The sequence below is a fragment of the Solanum verrucosum genome, unplaced genomic scaffold (genome assembly GCF_900185275.1).
Source record: "Solanum verrucosum unplaced genomic scaffold, falcon-dt-bn FXZP01000088.1, whole genome shotgun sequence".
In the NCBI taxonomy this organism is placed as follows: domain Eukaryota; kingdom Viridiplantae; phylum Streptophyta; class Magnoliopsida; order Solanales; family Solanaceae; genus Solanum; species Solanum verrucosum.
The window spans coordinates 1,384,365-1,405,104 of NW_026020077.1; the positions used below are offsets into that span (position 1 = coordinate 1,384,365).

The 20,740-nt window shown below is 34.7% G+C and overlaps 2 protein-coding genes across 2 annotated transcripts; one reads left to right on the top strand and one right to left on the bottom strand.

The window, feature by feature from the left end:
* The first annotated feature begins 5,061 nt into the window (after positions 1 to 5,061).
* Positions 5,062 to 6,810, top strand: LOC125824098 (adenine/guanine permease AZG2). The gene has a single exon (XM_049503453.1). It carries the CDS (start codon positions 5,156 to 5,158, stop codon positions 6,773 to 6,775), a length of 1,620 nt encoding a protein of 539 aa, XP_049359410.1. The 5' UTR covers positions 5,062 to 5,155; the 3' UTR covers positions 6,776 to 6,810.
* Positions 6,811 to 7,113: 303 nt separating this feature from the next.
* Positions 7,114 to 20,040, bottom strand: LOC125824055 (B3 domain-containing protein REM16-like). The gene is made up of 5 exons (XM_049503406.1): positions 19,911 to 20,040; positions 18,694 to 18,853; positions 13,833 to 14,355; positions 10,801 to 10,931; positions 7,114 to 7,570 (listed from the first exon to the last, which is right to left on the bottom strand). The coding sequence occupies exons 2-5, from the start codon at positions 18,808 to 18,810 to the stop codon at positions 7,307 to 7,309; spliced, it is 1,035 nt and encodes a 344-aa protein (XP_049359363.1). The 5' UTR covers positions 18,811 to 18,853; positions 19,911 to 20,040; the 3' UTR covers positions 7,114 to 7,306.
* Positions 20,041 to 20,740: the final 700 nt, after the last annotated feature.

Consider the following 20,740-nt stretch of genomic DNA (forward strand, 5'->3'; position numbering starts at 1 on the left):
CCAACAAATACTCCTCCCCCAATCCCCTTGCCCCCACCCAAAAAAAGACATAGAAACAAAATTTATAGCACAAAATCTATCTAGTCAAGAATTTGTTCATGTCTTTTCGTAGCCAATCTTTTAGATGTCAAGACAAATTTGGAAGAATGCAAGTAGTTAAAAGCTTTTAGATGTCATTTCACACCTTTATTTCTTTTACCTTTATCATTAACAAGTGAAATGCCCTTACGAAGTAATTAATGGAGTTAAATTTATTTTTTTCAATTATAAATTAATTTTTTTTAGCAGTTTACTTTTCCTAGTGCTGTTTAAAGGCCACTTTTTTTCTTCCTTTATGAGTATCTTTTACTACTATTAAATGACCGTCCAATACTCCAATTTCCACTTATAAGAAAGTCCTTAATTAATAAGTAATAGAGACAAATTATATGCAATGTCGTTGTCTTTTCCTTTTGAAGAAGGGTATGTTCAAGCTCACATAGTTGTTCCGATTATATCCCAAATTTTCTAGCAATAAATAAAGTAATGGGAAATTACGCAGTTAAGTAAATTTATACTACTTAATTAGTCATCATAATTATAATTTACTATAATTACCACTTATGACTAATATTAATCATTAATTACGTGGGCTGACTTCAAATTTGTATAATTAGTCACGTTTGATTTGTATTTGTATACGATGGTTTGTATTTGTATATCACAATGATTTCCGTTGGGTTTTCAGTTTTATCATCATATACATTCAATCTTTTTGTGTATAACTTTTTAAAATTTGTATAAACGTGTTCGAATTTCGTATAATATAATTTATATAATGTAATTTGTATAATATAATTTGTATAAATGTTTAAAGTTCATATGTTTGTGTTTGTATCAATTCATTATTTCAAATTTTATCATATTTGTATAATTTCAGACTTTATATTACTCAATTATACATAAACATGTGAATTATACAAATTATTTCCCTCTCTCACTCTCCTCTCTCCTCCCTCTCCCAATCTCGCTCGCCTCTCTCCCCCCTCTCCCAATCTCGCTCGCCAGATATACAAATATATATATGTATACAAGTTACATTTATACAATTATCTAACCGATATACATATACAATTCATCTCTCTCCCAATCTCTGCCCTCTCTCGCTTGCCTCTCTCCTCTCTCTCCCAATCTCGCTCGCCACTCTCCTTCCTATAACATGAAGCTACGAATCGTAATTAACAAACTATAGATATATAACGTAATTAAACTATTCTTGAGTAGCTATATGCGAAAGTTCCCCTATAATACTCCTTTTTTTCATTTTAGTTGTTATACTGTGCTTTTCGTGAGCCAATTTGACTAATTTTTAAGGCTAAACAAAATTATATTAATTCAATATTTTAAAATAAAATTTTAGATATTCAAAAACTTTATATAAAGTATTATAAATTGCAATATTTTTCATAACAATATGATGAAAAAATGCATCTTAAAATGTTAGTAAAAATTTGTATGATTTGACTCTCAAAAAAGAAATTATGATAATTAAAAAAAGAAATTATGATAACTAAAAAGGGACGGAAGAAGTATAAACATTCAGAAGAGTCACTGATTTAGGACAATGCAGTTAAGGATGTGAAGTTTTTTTTCTTGACAGATTTTAGCGTATGAAAAAAATTAATTTGTCTGTTTAACATTTTTCAGTGTACCAAAAAAGTGAACTTCTATGACATGACTGTTAATTACCATTTTAGCATTACCCTTATCATAAAAGTAATTATTTGTAATTACCTTGAGCGATTTGATTGTCCAAATATTTTTAGAGCATAGAACTAATTTATTTATTATTTAACAAAAGGTCATGTTGAAAGTATATCATTTTAACCATTGGGAAAGAAATTAAAAGAAGTTGATGCTTTCTACCTACTCTCATTATTAATGAGTATTAATTATGTGTGGATATTATTTTAGATTGTTCAGAGATTGGATAAAGATTTTCCATAAATATTTAGAAGGGAATGAAATCTTTGAATGAAGATTGATGTAATATACTTATGAATTAAAAATCTTCTGGGACATAGTATGAAGTAAACATATTGTGTGTTTGGTTTAGAAGCAAAAGGCCATACACCATGTTTGGTGGACAAATATGAACCTGATAAATTCATAATGAGTTGGTTCATTATATATATTTTGACTATTTTGTTTGTCCTTTTTGGCCTCAATAAAAGTCCATTAGTTCATGATGTGATACCAAACTCATTTGCCTAACTATGATGATCTCATCAATATTCTTTGTTTCATCATACTAGCATATTATATTCTTGGGAAAACGGATAAATATATCCAGAACTATCGTAAATGGTATACAGATACCCTCCGTCATATTTTTGGGATATTTGTGCCCCTACCGTCCAAAAACTAGAGCATATATACCATTTATACTAACAGACATACATGTGTCATAATCTTATTCATCGACCCGACATTTATTAAATATTGGATCGACGGATAAGATTGCGCCACATGTCCCTATTTAGTCTTCCGTTAGAGTGAAGGACATATATGCTCTAGTTTTTTGATGGCAAGGGCACCAATGTCCCAAAAGTATGACGGAGGGTATCTGCATACCATTTACGATAGTTCGAGGGTATATTTGTCCTTTTTCTCTATATTCTTTTTCAAAATAAATAATATTCAACAACAACAGTAACAATATTATATTATGTTAAACCCCACACGTGAAGTTTGCAAATGATAGAATATATACAAATCTTACCTCTATCTCGTGAAGACAAAGAAGTTATTTCTGAAACTCTTTCAGCTCATGTGCAGCGAATCCAAATAGCCGTTAAAAGAAATATACGAAAGTAAAGTTCAATCTAAATACTTTCATCACAAATATTATAAATTACCAACTTTGTGTAATCGGGTGCCTAATCAAATTTATTTATTCGTCCTTTAAGGTATACAACATATGCATACACGATTTTCCCGTTATATAATCACACAAGACTTGTACAATACGATGAAATAAAAATTACAATTTACCAATCGAAGGATTAATGTTTTTAAAGACACACACATATATAGGGAATCAAATCATTATACCTTTCTCATTATGTAAAATTAATTGTGATAATTATCCAACTAGCTAGTCAAAGATCTTTCTTGGGTTTGAACTCATATTGTGTCAGATTCTATAATTACTAGCAATTTCTCCATAAGAATCTTGTAAACTACCAAGACAACAGTCAAGTCAACAAGACTCTAGTTTTATATTGTAAAATCCCATTACATTTTCATATTATAGAGACACATATAGTATTTAATTTTTATGAATATTATTCAAACCTTTAAGACGCTTATTATTGAATCCGTTGTATTTTTAAAATTATAAATACAAACCCACTATAAATTTCTTGAATTTTAGTTGAGTTTAATATATAATTTAAGTTTCACAACTTTATATAAAAAATACTGAATTCAAATAAACTCAATTTCACGTGTCCCACCATTACATTCACCTCTGTCGATGTATATGCGTTGAATAAAAAACTGGTGCGTGTCTGGTGGGGTGGGGGTTAGTACCATAACAATCATACTAACCCACTAAAAACAACCCAGCTTCCTTAAAAGGCATGAGTTTTATTACTTTTTGTTCTATAATGACCACATAACAACTACTCTCTCTCTCTCAATTTATATATAATAATTGGAATTTAGAGAATTAAAGAGAAAAAAGATTGTGCATTTCAAATTGTTAATTTTTACAAGGGAAATGAGTTTGATATACCTTCGTTATAAAAGTGGCTCACATATATCTTATCGTCATTAAATTGGCTCATATATACCCCTTACTATTCCAAAAGTGTCTCACATATACCCACCATTACAAAAGTGATAAAATTAATTTTTTTTTAATATTTAAAAAAGAATCATATATTTGGTCTTTTTCACAAATAAATTATTTTTTGAGTTTCTTATTCTTATTTCATTTTTTCTATTATTCTTAAGTGTAAAATAAGAGAAACAAAAAGAAAGAAGAGTGAATGGAAAATAGGAGAAAAAATTTAAAACTATTTTTTGTGGCTATAACATCTATAATAAATTTTATAAGAAAATAAGAGAAAAGAATAAATTTGACCATCAAAGTAATAAATTCAAATTAGCCGTTGAATTAAAAAGTAAAAAAAAAAACCTTGTGAGAAGGAAAAAATGGAGAATTTTTCGCAAATAGCTACTATAATAAACTTAATTATGCTCTATAACTATAGTTTGTATATTTACGAGCTATATCTACAATTTAAGCTGTCTCGTTTGTATAATTTGCGGGTGAGTTTGTATAATTCACAAATACGTTTATGTAATTAAGTTATTTTTGTATGAACTCGAAATAACAAATTTATACAAACACAAACATCTAAACTTTAAATAGTTATACAAATTATATTATACAAAATTATATTATGCAAAAGTTATACAAATTTCTGAATTATACAAACGTGCAAATTATACAAACTCGAAATCTCAGTCCACGTAATTATCATTAATGTTGGTCGCGAGTGATAATTAACTAAAACTATAGCTATGATGACTAATTAACTAATATATGTTTGCTTAACTGTGTAATTTTCCTTTAAAAGAATATACCCCTACATGGATTATTTTTTAATAAAAAATTAATTTAAAAATATTTTTTTCACTTCCGTTAGAGAAAATGGTGTGTGAGTCATTTATGTAACAATAATGATATATTTGTGCCACTTTCAAAACGGAGGTATATCAATTCTAAAAATGATAAAGTTAAGGAGTATATCAAACTCTTTTCCCCCTTTTATAATGACATAATATATAAATATATCATTTAAGTTGATCTCATTTAACATTTATGTTCTCTGATTTTAAATGTAGCAATTAATCTGATATAACATCAAACAAATATACATGCGTCGTACTCATACTTATATTATAGTGTAATTTTATAATAATAATAATAATCATATTATTACTATAAAAGACCCACACTGATTCATTCTTCAGATTACTACAATTCCACACTGCATTAAATTCTTTTACCTCTTTTCAGTTTTTTCATCATCTTATAAATTTATTCCAATCCCCTGTTTACCTTCAAAGCAACAAAACAGAGAAAAAGATAAAACTAAAAAACATGGAGGAAAAGCTCTGTGCAGCTGGTTCTTTCACTAAAATGGCAAAATCTCTGAACAAAATGGAGATGAAAGTAAATGAAGCAATTTCAAAGAGCAGAATCGGCAAATACTTCAAATTGGAATCTCGAAAAAGCTCTTTCACTAAAGAGTTTCGTGCTGGTACCGCTACGTTTCTTACGATGGCTTATATAATTACCGTCAACGCCAGCGTTTTATCGGATTCCGGTGGAACTTGCTCCGTCACCGACTGCACTTTTCCGGCGAACCAAACGCATGCAACTCCAGATTGCGTGCTCAATAACGAAGGTTACGAAAAGTGTGTTGCGAAAATGAGAAGTGATCTTATTGTGGCTACTGCTTTAGCTTCTATGATTGGGTCATTTGCTATGGGCTTATTGGCGAATCTTCCTTTGGGCTTAGCTCCAGGTATGGGCCCAAATGCTTATTTAGCTTATAATTTAGTGGGCTTTCATGGGTCTGGAAAAATGTCATATCAGACTGTTATGGCAATTTTCTTAGTTGAAGGCTGTGCGTTTTTAGCAATAGCTGTATTTGGGCTTCGTGGGAGGATAGCTCGGTTTATTCCTCAGCCCGTTAGGTTAGCTTGTGCGGCTGGGATTGGGCTTTTTATTGCATTTGTGGGCTTACAAGCCCATCAAGGTGTGGGCTTAGTTGGCCCAGATTCATCTACCTTGATCACTCTTACTGCTTGCACCAGTACAAATCCGGTGACCGGAGAATGCACCGGCGGGAAGATGCAGAGTGCAACTTTCTGGTTAGGTTCAGTTGGGTTTATAATAATGTGTTATGGATTAATGAAGGAGATTAAAGGGAGTATGATATACGGTATTCTCTTTGTGACGTTAATTTCATGGATTAGGAATACTGCTGTTACGGTTTTTCCTAATACTCCATCTGGTAATTCAAGCTATGAGTATTTCAAAAAAGTGGTGGATTTTCATAAAATTGAGTCTACAGCTGGAGCTCTAGATTTTACGCATTTCAACAATGGTGAAGTGTGGATAGCTTTAATAACATTGTTATACATAGATGTGTTAGCTTCAACAGGTACATTGTATACAATGGCTGAAATTGGGGGATTTGTGAATGAAGATGGAGAATTTGAAGGTGAATATACCGCGTATATGGTTGATGCAGGATCAACTATAGTTGCATCAACTCTAGGAGTTTCACCTGTAGCTACATTTGTAGAATCATCTGCTGGGATCAGAGAAGGTGGAAGGACAGGAATAACGGCGATCGTCGTTGGGTTTTATTTCCTCTTGTCTTTGTTCTTCACACCTTTGATTGCCAGTGTGCCACCATGGGCTATAGGTCCATCTTTGGTTATAGTTGGGGTGTTGATGATGAAAGTTGTTAAGGATATTGATTGGAATAATATTAAGCATGCAGTGCCTGCATTTGTTACTATGGTGTTAATGCCTTTGACATACTCAATTGCCAATGGTATTATTGGTGGAATTGGTGTATATATTGCTCTAAGTTTGTATGACAACATGGTGAGTTGGGTGAAGTGGTTGATGAGAATGAAAAAAATGGTGGTGAAAGAGCAAAACCAGGTGTCAGCTACTGCAGATCAGAGTATTGAAGTAGTTTGATATTTTCATCGTTCAACGATGCTAGTTCTTCGTTTGGGTTGGACGTAGTTTTTTTTAAAAAAAATTTCATGTAGTGACAGTAGATGCACAAGCCACCGTGATAGGGAAGGTGTTATAGAAGGACCTTTCAAGGGCGCTTGTGCATTTTTGAACTGTGGTATTTCGATATAAATATAATGTTGCTTTTTCTTATCATTTATGTTATTTCACTTTATAGGATAGAGTCTCCATGCATATGAGTTATAGAAGAAAAAAAAACACAAATCCTAACGAGCAATTCATGGTTCTTTGCAATTGGATCTCAGAAAACAAAGTTAAACAAACATGTAACTAGACTCAAAGGAATTAGTCTCAAAATACTGAGTACAACTTCAAAATGACAGTACAAAATATATGACCCAACAAAGCAACGCTTAAATGTTGTTCAAAACTATTAATGAGAAACTGACATAGGTTCCTTTTCATTTCCCTTATAACGACGTTAAGGTAATTGACTCCAAGTAGTTCATTTGGAATCTTACTTCAGCACTTTCAGATTTTGCGTATATCAAATATACGGTTCTGCTGATCTGCAAGTTGAAAAAGACAATCATCTTTGGCGTTCATGCCATAAGCTGCAGCAACGTCCTTCCATCCACGAGTCAAAACATCAACACTTGGTCTGCTAGAATAATAGGGAGGCAAGCGACTAGTATAATAGGTAGGCCAGATTCTTTTATCTGGTCCTCGGAGAAAAATAATCCACCTTTCTCGCATTGGCCTTTTCAACAAATCTCGCCAGGATTCTGGTAATTCCTGCACAGGCATAAAGGAGATCTAGATTCAATGAGAGAAAAAAAGGATACACAAACTGGAAAACAAAGAGAATCTCAGCCAAGTAGAAGCAACTAGTTGCAACGTAGAGCAGACTAGATTCGCCAAAGACTAAGCAATATGCATGAAATCACACTAGAAAAGAACGACCAGGGTGGTTCGGTGATTCCAAAAATGGAACTCAATAACAACAATGTAATGTAACTGCTGCTTCACATGATGCTCAGATGATGAAAGGACTACAACTCAGTGTTTTGGACGGCGAGAGGCGACAAAAGGCGACAAGGGCCTGCCTCGCCACGCGGCGAGGCGAGCGGCGAGGCGCTCGCCTTTTTGAATCGAGGCGCCAATTAATACCAAATAAGTGATATATATATATATATAATAAAATATTACTAAAAATATTTATGAAATATATATAATAATGAATTGCATATTTTGATATAATTACATACAAAATAAGAGTATAATTGTTAAAGAAGAGAGAAAATATAATAAATATTAAAAGTATAATTTATTTTATAAATAAAAAAGGACACACTTATCTAGAGAAACTCTTTGTCTCTAGTTTTCTTTTTCAAGAAAAGTTGAAAAGACTCTACTTTTTGAAAAAAGATACTAAAAAAGCTGTACTTCCTTTACTTTTCAAGAAAAAACTCCTCCTCTTCTTCTTCTCTCTTCTTCTCTGTACTTTACTGTACTTTTCAAGAAAAAACTCCTCCTCTTCTTCTTCTCTGTACTTTTTCAAGCTGAGCAGCAGCAGCAGACGCGAACTCGCAGCAGCAGCAGTCGCGACAGTCGACTTCAAGTTTCCAATCGCAGCAGCAGCAGTCGCGAACTCTAATTCCAGTCGAGGGATTGATTTCAAGTCTCCGGTCGCGAAATGAGGAGCAGCAGTCGCGTCATAAGTTTGAAAAAATACCCAAAAAAAACCCTAATTTGATTATTTGGCTTTTTAATTATTAAAATTCAGACTTCTAAAAAAAAAGAAGAAAAAGGCGACGCCTATTGCATCGCCAATTCCACGTCACCCCTCGCCTTGGCTCGCCTTTTTGATCTCGCCACGCCTTGCCTGAAATAGGCGCAAACCCCTCGCCTCGCCTCGCCTTGTCGCCAAAGGCGAGAGGCGCTCGCCTTTAAGAACACTGCTACAACTCTAAAAAAAAATGTAAATGTAGGTCTTACTTCACAAAAGAATTAGTGCTCTTATATGACATCTTCCTCTTTAGATGAAAAACCAATGGAACAATCTCATATTTGCATAGAGAAACTTAACATAATGTCTACACACACAAGGACTTACTAACCAATTGATTCATCTATTTCGAGAAAATACATCCGCAACAAGAAAAGATACTCATTAACTTAAGATTTAAAGAAACAGTGCCATCATTGGCATGTCCGGTCTCGCAGGCGCTAAACTCGAAAGATATTAACATTTGATCTAAGTTATTGTGTGTCCAATCTGATTTCGAGATGCTTATTTTAAACAAGTTAGAGCCTCAAAAAACGACAAGTTTTTACCAAAATCTGGTGTATGAGCTTGCAATCAGCATTTTTATTGTGCATGTATGTTTCTTTTCAGCATCCTAGTTACAAAGTAATCAGTACTTCACTTCAATCTCATGAATTTTCAGTAACATTTTATAGTGTTTAAGCCCAAAGATGTCCTGAGAAAGACATTATTCCCTCTGTAACATCTTATTAAACACAAAAGTTTGATGAAAAGAATGTTAAAATGCATGCATCTTCAGAGGTAAACTCAAGACTCATATAAACTCAAGCAGTGTACATGCCAGTATTGATAAATATTCACAGAAAACTGATAGCATTCATAGTGGCATTCCTCCATTAAGGGACTAAATGAAATTATAAAAGTGAAGGAGATGCAAGACAATGTTTGCTTGACTTCAATATAAAATCAAGAAGATGCTCATAGTGGAAGCAGAGCGCCAGAACCCAAGAATTGTGACTAAGAGTGGGCAAAGCACTGCACATATTTCATGGTTCAAGTCCAAGCTCGAGAGGAGGAATATTGGGGCCAACAGGTAGCCTGAAAAGAGCTGAAAAGCAAGCCCAAGTGGGGGTGAATTACATGCCCAAATGGGCTAGAAATTCACACCCAAAGGAGCTGGAATTGACGTGTGTTTTTTAATCCAAGAATTGTCACTTCTTTCCTTATTTTGTTAGGTAGTTTTGGAAGAAGTGTGACTTTAATTTACATATTTTTCTAGTTTAAAGTTTCCTAGTTAGATTTTACAAATTATTTCCATACAAATTGATTTTGAATACCATAATGTCTAGGAGAGGGGTGCACGATTTGCCCCTATATATAGGGGAAACCTTTTTGTTTTTTTGACACACTAGTATTATCAAGATTCTTTTCTTTTCACTACTTGAGATTTATCTTATAACGTGCGGATGTGCTAGTAAAGAGGTGTGAGAGGTTGGTGAGAAGTGGTAACAAAGATCAATGATTAGGGTAGAAGGCTAGTAGGTAACCGAGTGTTGTCATATTTTATGTGGAAGAGGTAGGGGTTATTTAGTAGTCGTGTAAGTCTCTTATTATTCAATTTGTAGTACTATTTTTGCCTCATTTGCTTTATATCTTTCTATTTTGTTATCATAATGTTCTTGCAATCCTTTTACCTTCATAAGGTAGGGGTAACGTTGCATACACTACCCTCCCCAGACCCCACTTGTGGGATTACACTGCGTATGTTTTTGTTATTATTATTCTCACAATCCAGCTTCAATAACATTTCTTTTAAGTTGAGGCTCTATCGAAAACAACCTCTCTACCCTACAAAGGTAGTGGGTGAGGTCTGCATACATCCTCCCCTCCCCCAAACCCCACTTGTGGGATTACACCGGGCATGCTGTTGTTGTAATTATTCAGTTAGGGTTCTAGATCAGATTCATCTAAGTTCTTCATTTGAATCTGCGATTAAATTTGATTAGCCGTAATCCATTAATTAGGTTTATTACAACCAATTAGGGTTCTTATATAATCACTTTTGAGATTTGGGGATTTATTTCTTGAATTTCGCCTATCTTATTTTTCTAGTCTTTAATCTTCGTATTTTTTTATTCCACATTATTTTCTTATTTTTTCTTTCAAGTTGCCCGATTCTATAAAGAACGCATGAAATAGTAAGAATATAGCAATCCACAAAAATGACAGAAGGAATGATATTTAAACAAGGTGTTACCAGAAAATCTCGACCATTGACGGACACCAAACATGAATAGTTGATTGCAGGAAAGGATGGTGTGTCTCCTAAACCAGCAGGCTTACTTTTGATGACTTTTTCATTACCATTTGCTTCCTCCTCTCCTGAATCTTGTACATAAGGAAAAAAACAGCAAGAAGATGCTCAAAGGCAGTTCAAAGCACAACACCAACATGCAAATGGCCAGATTAAATAAGTTTACAAGATAAGGATGCCTACTAGCCGATCAAGTGAAGCTCAAGCTAGTGAAGTTTGATCAGGCCTAAATTAAGACAAGTGATTTCATGTCAAAAACTCTTAATTCCTACTTTGCAATTTAAGCAACCTAGCAAGGAAAGGAGAGCATGATTGTTTAGAGGGGAGTAAGTTACATCTATCTTCCAAATGAATGACTAAAATTGTGATTCTCTTTTTATACCAGCAGCAATTGCTTCCTCTTGGTACTGGTCTTAAACTTATCCCTACCGCATCGGAACCAGTATTGAATTGATTCTAAGCTCATGCAAAGCCTCGGTGACTATGATCAGGGGTGCTAATGAAGAAAACACCCCTTTCTTCTCCAAAGAGAATAGCAACAAGAGAAAGATAAACTTTTAGAAACCACCTTAGTATCAACACAATCGTGCCTTAGCTTAAAGACTCCCACTTTTTACCTATATCATCTTCTCCTATATCAAAAACTCTTAATTCCTACTTTTGCAATTTAAGCAACCTAGCAAGGAAAGGAGAGCATGATTGTTTAGAGGGGAGTAAGTTACATCTATCTTCCAAATGAATGACTAAAATTGTGATTCTCTTTTTATACCCAGCAACAATTGCTTCCTCTTGGTACTGGTCTTAAACTTATCCCTACCGCATCGGAACCAGTATTGAATTGATTCTAAGCTCATGCAAAGCCTCGGTGACTATGATCAGGGGTGCTAATGAAGAAAACACCCCTTTCTTCTCCAAAAGAGAAAAGCAACAAGAGAAAGTGAAACTTTTAGAAACCACCTTAGTATCAACACAATCGTACCTTAGCTTAAAGACTCCCACTTTTTACCTATAGCATCTTCTCCTACAATCCAGGCCAAAAAGGGTGACACAAAGATGCACTTTGGATATGTGATTGGATTCTATATAGGGAAAAGGTTTTGCTTCTATTTTGGAAGCGCAACAAGATGGTCACAAGGGGCTGAAAGAAGGTGGATGTAAGCTGGTGAGGGGGAGAGGTGAAGCCGCAGATGGCAGGAGTAGGGGCCATTCAAAGGCCAATGTCCTATACGGAGGACATGATTAGTATTAGTACAATCAATCAAGTAGGAATCAAATTACAAGTTAGATCATATATTGGGAACTCTTGAGTAGTAAAATAAAAAAAATTCAAATAGAATAATAAGTCTTGATATTTCCAAAATAAAAAAGAAATCCAGTACTCAGATGAATTTTAATGATAATTTGAAATTGGAGAAGATTTACAGATGGTTGTTAACAACATTCAAAAGACCTCTACATTTTTGAATTACACAAAATAAGAGAAGTTTCATAATTCTTGAGATTCAAATCTTGGGACATAATCATTAAGAATATTCTACACAATATTCTTATGATTCTTTTGACTTTCAACACCACCAGCCAAACTCAAAGTGGGTTTGATTACAGCTTAGTTTGAAAACAAGATACAAGATACACTCAAAAGCTATGTTTCTCAGATTCTCCTAAAATGTTACCGTACCTGGGTCGGATCCTTAAAAAATGCAGTATTTTTGGAGGATCCAGCATGCAGACGACAGTATTTTTGAAGAATCCGAGCAACATAGCTCAAAAGTCATTAGAATAGCGAACAAAATCGGCAAAAGAAAAGGGTGGTTCAAGGAAAGTCTTTCCCCATGAAAATCATCCGTGATTGCACAGCAAAAAGCAAGTGCTTCTTACACCAAAAGAGGTTCTGGGATGAAAATCTATGGAACATCATCGACTTGTTAGGGTAACCAAAAAAGTTGTTGGACTAATGACAGTAAAAGTTGTTACAAGAATAGACTGAATAGATGTGGAGCCGACTGGAATGGACTAAAAAGTAGTTAGGTGCTGTTAGAAAAATTATCCAGAAGAAATACAGTGCCTCTTGAATGATAACAAAAGAAAAACTGATGCTACTGAAACAGTCATTAGGAAGAGGAGTTGTGCAGCAGGAACGTCACCAAAAAGAGGTCAAAATAGTAAAACTGAAAAGAAAGAAAACTTGGCAGAATTGACAGTGTGAGACTCTGGTTGGTGGAATAACTGAAGTCTCAACCAAGATCATGGAGACTCTGTTACCAAGTAAAGAGAAACATACAATGAAATGGGATGTCATTATATAAGAGCTCCGTGTGTAAGGCAAGTTTCTTGAGGAATTCCAGATTGCTATGACATCATCATTAAGGATATTGTACACAATATTCTTAATCATTTCCCCAATGATCAAGAAAAACAATTTACAACTTCAATAATAATTAGAATCACAAAATACCCCCAGTTGCTTTGAGGGAAGCAATTAATTCTGAAATAGATACTGCTGAACGTAGTGTGGAACCCGAATCTTTGAGTCAAATAAGGAAGGTAGAACGACATTTTCACCAGAGGGAACTTGAGAAAAATATGAGAAATTAAATGGATAGGAAAAAGAGATTAAAACCAAAGAAGGGTTATACTGATGAGTACTGGGAAGAGAGAGGAAAATAGTTTTTGAAGCTGATGATTGAAGAACAAAATTTAAGGTCCTCCAACACATACACTAAGGAAAGTAATGCAATTTGGTATACAATCAATCAACAAAAAGAACAAAAGGCTTCACTGTATTCACGAGTCTACAAGATTGAGCTTTACAGAATCTAAACACCTGAGACTAAATTTAGGCCAGGTAGCATCAGCAAAACCAAGCTTCAGCTGAGTCATCACTGCTTCAACTACATAGCCCTAATATGTATATTCAAGACAAAACAACAAAAAACAAAAGAATCCTAACAATTTATTGTGAACAGAAAGCTTACCAAATTGAGATGCTTTTTTGGATTTTTTATCTTTTGGACCCAGCAGTGGAATATCCTCTGCTGGTCTACTAACCATACCAGTTGCCTTGATTCCAGCCTCACACAGTGGCAACAGTACTTCTGCAAGAGGTTTGCTTGCTGGCATTTCAAAACGTGACTGATGCAAGCACAACCTGCCGTCTTCGTGATCATATTGAGCATCTCTAACCTGGGTGGTTTCTTCCACGTAGGTTGTTGCTCTTTTTTTACCCTTGCCAGTGTCACAGCAGAAAATGATCTTTTCACAACCATTCGTATCAAATATTTGAACAGTGAAGTGCTGACCTGGAGCATACTGGAAAACCAAGAGGTCTCCGACAACCAGACGATGCTGTGATGCAAATTTTGGCCACCCCTGTTGGATAGCTAACAAACCCTGATAGTAACACACTGTTACCCTCCATCGCAATCCACTTGAATCCTCTACATGCGTTACCTGATCAGCCAGGTGTGAAACTGATTGAGCAAACTTTGGCGGTAAAATCTGAAAAGAAATTGCAGAAATTAAAACTAAGAAATACCACATATCGATACCAAATGCTAAATAAAAGAAACAGGTTTATGACCATATCCTTGGAATTTTTTTGAGTTCTGGATGGTACAATTATTTATAATACTAATGCCAAAGCAATCTTGATAGCAATGCATCCCTTTCATTTGATCAAACATAAAATACATGATATGGCAAAGGGAAGGTTAAAGTAACTGATGCATTTATGCTAGATATTTTCTATAGAAAATAAAGCATGAAAATTGCCAGAGACTACAAATTAAGATTCACAAATATGCAAATGCCTCAATACCACTGTCAAGTATTTTCCTTTAAGAATCTTTAAAGTTCATTAAATGATTTATCATCTTCACACTAAAAATTTGACAGTTACTCAAGTAAGATCTGAATGATATTCCAGAAATAATGTTGACCTTAATAGATTTACATGATTTCAAGTAACTAAAAGAAGATACAGAATCATATAATGAGTGAATGAAAAGGTTTGACTAAATGCTCTGCAAAGTGCAAGGACTGTCTGAGAAGAAGAAAGTCAATGGAAACACCTATGGTAGGTCCGAATGCTAAAGTTGCTCATAAGCAGTTTTTTTCTTTCTAAAATTTATGAGCATATAGCATTTCATTTTTGTATTAAGCTCTTTGAAAACAGGAAAGTGGACTTTTAAATCCTTCAAGCAGAGTGATTTTAAAGTAATATGACACATGTTTTTCCTTCGGGGAGTTAAGGAGATACTTCATAGATATGGTAGAAGCAATAGCTCATGAGAAATATTGAAGAATCTTTTCCAAGATCTTTTTTTTTAGAGCAGGCAATCTTTTGAAAGCAAGATGTTTCAGAACTCATAGGTGTTTGGCATGAGTTCTAAAACTTAAACAGGTCATTTGGTCTCTACTGCAAAAATTGACCAACATATATCATGATCATTATCAAGTGCATAGATACATACCTGAAAGGTAACTTATATTAGGAAATTCAAGTGGTTGAAAATTTCTTGAATTTTATACACAAACGGGCAGATGGTTGAAAGGAAGATCAGACAGATTGAATTGCACTCAGTAGATAAAACACCCATCTCTACCATAACTGAAAAAGTAATCAAGCTTACTTATGTATCCAATCAATATATGAATGATTGGATTAGCTCACTACTCCTTGGTTACATTTGCATTCTGCAAGGTTTCCCGATTGCCTCTATAATGGGCAGAAGTAGGGAGTGAATTGTAAAAGAGCAAAGCATGGGGTGCGAAAAGTGCAATAGGATGAATATATTGCGGTCCCAAAATGGAAAAATGCTAGGTGTCTGAATTATTTTACTAGTGGCATTTATTTAGCGTCCTCTTAAATAGTTGTGTTTATCTCTAAGGATTTGGAACCATGAGCCTCTTAAATGTGGGTATGCTGTCAACCATCAAAAAGATTACAGTGCAAGTAATCATAATTACAGAGAGCCTAAGAAGTCTACTAGCTGTTCTACCTCATCTATACCCTCTCCTTTACACCAAAGATATAAAGTATTAATGCAATTTTCTTTTACTTTCTGCATTGAATTAGCAATATTCTCAAAACATCTATTATTTTTCTTTCCTTCCAGATTGACCACCATATGCAAGAAGGAACCATGCTCCACCATTTTTTCTGTTTTTTACTCCCACCTCTCCTCATCTAGCAGGTTAGAAGATCTGCCGTATGCTCGGGCATCACACATGGTTTTTGGAGAATATTAAGAAACATATGCCACACCTGAGAAGTCACTCTACAATGAAGAAACAAATGACTATTTGTTTCCTCCTTTTCCTTGCAAAAGAAGCATCTTGAGACAATCTCAAAACCTATCTTTTTCAGTTTCTCCTGAGTCAGACACGCTCTTCTACATACCGTCTATGTGAAACACTTGATCTTGGTAGGAATATTAGATTTCCATATTTGTTTCCAAGGTCCAGGGATGTTCCCAGGTTGTGAGGATAAATTTCTTCTGTACAATCTTCCAACTGAAAATTTTCCATCCCTATCATGTTTCCATCTGATTGTATCAGGGCTGGTATTTAAACCAGAGAAATCATTCAATCTTTGCAGTAAGCTGGCCACTCTCTCAACCTCCCAGTCATTTAGAAGCCTCCTAAAGATGATATTCCATCCTTGGTTAGTCCAGGTCTCAGCAATAGATGCTTCAGGGTTGCCACAGAAAGAAAATAAATCTGGAAAATCCTCCATGAGTGAGTTCTGTCCGATCCATTTGTCTTTCCAGAATAGAATTCTAGTCCCTTCACCCACCTTGTAACCTATGCTCCTGGACAATTTAGGCCACAAATTTCTGATAGTCCTCCAAACTGAGACCCCATATGTGCTAATCACAGTATTGGTTGTCCATTGCTCAGTCTGTCCATATTTGCTAATGATAACATCCTTCCAAAGAGAATGATCCTCTTTACCAAACCTCCACAACCATTTTGATAATAGAGATATATTTTGCAGCCCTAAATTCTTGACACCCAACCCACCAGATTTCTTACTGAGTTGCACAGCTTGCCATTTGACCAGATGAATACCCTTTCCTTCCTAGTTACCCAACCAGAGGAAAGTCCTCCTCAATATATCCAATTTCTCCTCCACTTTAGCAGGTAGGGGGAATAGAGACATAACATAAGTTGGCAGGGCACCACTATTTTAACATTGTCATGTCATTACTAGCTAAAAAGTTTGGCCTGCAAGTCCAACGGATCTATTAAGGAGGGAGGGGGTGCAACGGTAACAACACACCTAGATCAGAACAGTGTGTAAATGTGTGTAGTGTATGTATAGAAGAAATCGTAGAAATAAACTAAAGTGACACCCAGTTTAATAAAAAGGCCCTAGGTTCTATAGGTGAAGGGCAATTAATTTCACTAAAAGGTTTGGATTCAAATCCAGCCTGCAACAACTTTTAAGATTTTTGTTTGCTTAGGACATTGTAACCATAAAATTTGTTCAACTAAAAAACGTAGTGTCTAGGTGTGAGGATTCAAACCCAGGTATAACCAAGCATAAGGGCAGGCGCCTAGACCAGTTCCCCCAGACAACATTGGGTATATTGATGTTGAGAAATTATAGGTCACAATATTATTACTTCAGCAATCCATCCTTTAATTGGTAAGATCCTACACCTTGTGCATTCACGTCTTCTCTCTAGAAATTTCAGGAAAACACTTGTGATGTTAAGGATCCTTGAGTTTGTACATATTTTGCTTTGTCTCAAAAATTTTAATGTGGAAAACTTACAGCTCACATAATTACCACTTTGACCGTGCCTCCTTAGTAGGTACAAATCCTGCACCTCATGGGGCATCTTCTCTCAAAATCATTACATATGTCATGCTTCCTGATCAAGTTCTTCTTCAATTTGATTGTCAAAGTTTGGATCACTGATTCATTATCGTCTTAAATTTTACATCAAGTGAATACCAGTCTCACTTTCAGAAGAGCATTCGCTTGAAATTTATCGCTTACGAGTTGTACTTTATTAATCAGTTAATTTCAGATGGGAAAGGTTCAAATTGAATCTTATCTCAAATGAAATTTTGTCAGAAAGTTCTGAACATGAGCAAGACCATGTTTTCATCAAAATAAGTTAACTTCTTTTCTGGTGTTTAATGGTTTTAATAGACCAGTAAGTTTTGTAACTATGTCAAAGTTTAAAATTTTTGGAGCTTATTATCTCCTCATTCCAAGTTTAGATCCTAAGAGATATTCTTGAAGTTTGAACTTTGACTTTCTGAGTTCACAGGAATCTGCTAATCCTCTTGGACTAAAGTAATAATCTAATTTTACGATCTGAAAAAACAAGGATGAGTTTTAATACTATAACAGTCTTCTGTGTGTGGGGCTGCTTTAAATACGGTGATATGATACTATACTTTTTTTAGGAGTGTTTGAAAGGTTTTCTATGGAGAAAAAAGAGAGTTTTTTCTTTAAACCTGCTAGTTAGCTATGGTGTTGTATCTTTCCTTGGTAAAGACTTAGGATTGAGTCCCTCAAGATGTCTTGGAAGTACAATCATGAACCTAGAGGGTATGCTCAAAAGTTGACATCCCGAAATGTAACTGGTTCTTTGAATATTTCACGAATTTTCAGTACATTGATGAGGAAAAAAAAAACTAGAGTAAAAATTAAAGGTTAGTCTTCAAAATGTCAAGCAAAACGATGTCATCAACAAGTAGCCAATTGACTACAAGAACAACTAATTGCACATATGGTGATCAAAGCCAACTATATATTTAAAACAAGTACTTTAAACTAAGTCGCGAAATTAAGTGCACACAAGAATCACACTTTACCAGAACTTGTAAGCAACTTTTGTCAGTCATTGTTTTGCAGAAAGAAGGAACCCTCTTTCTATGAATCAACAGGCAGTCCTTCTTGCACTTATCACATGCTTCATTCGCCCGTTCCATCTCCTCCGTATACAAAGTATGCTTCCCGAACAACTCTTAAATCCTACATAGCATATGAAACTCATGAAAATATCAACTAGAAGTTTAACTTTAGAAAAAAAAAAAACCAATAAAAACAATAGATGAAATGGTGGACCAAGGCATATTAAGATGTCAAAAATAAATGATGCAACTCCTATCTAGGCAACTTGATGGTCAATCTCCCTTTAGCTGCTTCTTTCGACTACCTTTGTATTTTCAAGAATAGACCCACGTAATCTAGTGTGGTAAGTGCAAACGGAACGTTATAATACACACAACATTAAACAACAAATTGAACTTGTGAATGCAGAAGCAGCTAACAAAGAGGGGGTGGTGGATCAAAATTCCAAGCAGATAATAGACTAAATCTTGATATGTGTAAAGCTCAAAAAAGATAAAGATAAGTACTACTACCTCTGTTTCAATTTGTTTGTCTTATTTTGACTTGCACGGAGTTCAAAAAAGTAAAAAATACTTTTGAATCTTGATATGTGCTAAAAAAGGAAAGTAGGACATTCATTTTGAAATGGACTATAAAGAAAATTAGGACAAACAAATTGAACTGAGGGAAATAATAATTTTTTTTAAAGAACGTGGTGTTTGGGCCAGCTTTCGCGCACCTCGACTAATTCCACGGGTTACCTGCCACCTCCCACCAGCAACAAGTAGAGGTAACTCTTGTCGGCTAGGACAAAGGGGAAGAATTACCTAGTGTTTTTTGTCTCCAGTGGGATTTGAACAAGGGAGTAACAATTAATGAAGTTTTGCCCAGATAGGTAACATAACCATGACCGTTCAATTACTAGGGTTGCGCCTCTCTTATATCGCCTACATTCATGTTATGGGGTCTAGTAATTCTAACAATCAAAGCAGAAACAACAAATGTTGTCGATCAAGGTATTAATGCAACCATGATCCTTCCATTTTTAAGGTAGCTCATCACTCAAATCAGCTATTAGCATGTTTCGACATACCCCCATTTTTGCAATTCATGGGTTTTAACGATTGAGAGCAGCTAAAAATCAAAGAAAAAATGCAGTACTAGAAATCGAAAACAACGGAGAAGAAAGAATTAGTACCTTCTGGAACAGAGGAAACACCAGGGTGAGGGCAATCAAAACCCTTAAATAGGAGAATTGTAATCACCGTTTCTCACTTTCAATCAAGTAGCAGGGCTTTCAGTTGCACTGTCCAAAACACGACCTTTTTATTTTTTTTATTTGTCCGATACGCGGCCTATTCCTTTTATTTGTCCATGTACAGGCACATTGTATATCATGAGTCAATATTAGTAGGATTCCAACAATCTCTATGTTGTAAATCGTGGCACCCCAATACAATGCACAATTTTTAAAAAATTGTCTCAAGATTGTATATAAATTATTCAAAGCAATTAACAAAATCACCTTTTTTTACCGAGAAACATAATATGCATTAATCAAAGGCATAATATATAAACAAACACTCAAACTTGGCTTCAGTTGGCAAGTAAGCACTCCAACTTTGAGAGTGCACATCTAAACACCTCAACTTAGTCTCAACTGGCAATTTGAATCATTGTTGACGAATATAACAAAATACTTATATTTTTCCAATCATACTTAGCAACCATTTGAATTGTTTTTGTTATTGACAACACTCAAGCTATTATGACTTCTCCAACAAAATGAATTGGACTACCACAGACATGAATCATATCACCATTAGTCTTCAAGGCTACCATCTGTACCAACACAAAGCACCACAACTCTGGAGAAAAAAAAGTAAATTAACGTTAACAACATCTCGAATAGCATTTAACATTATTCACCTAGTTATAAATTCGTCAAATCAAACAAGGCTTTGGATAATACATCACCTTCACTCCATATAATTGAATTTAAAAATACATTTATTACTAGCCTTTCAC

Bases quoted from the DNA above. Each gene is read 5' to 3' on its own strand.
- LOC125824098 (XM_049503453.1), top strand. From the start codon at position 5,156: ATGGAGGAAAAGCTCTGTGCAGCTGGTTCTTTCACTAAAATGGCAAAA.
- LOC125824055 (XM_049503406.1), bottom strand. From the start codon at position 18,810: ATGGAACGGGCGAATGAAGCATGTGATAAGTGCAAGAAGGACTGCCTG. The intron at 10,932-13,832 runs GTAAGCTTTCTG...CTTATGTACAAG, and splicing joins CAAAAAAGCATCTCAATTTG to ATTCAGGAGAGGAGGAAGCA. The intron at 7,571-10,800 runs GTAACACCTTGT...ATGCCTGTGCAG, and splicing joins TCAATGGTCGAGATTTTCTG to GAATTACCAGAATCCTGGCG.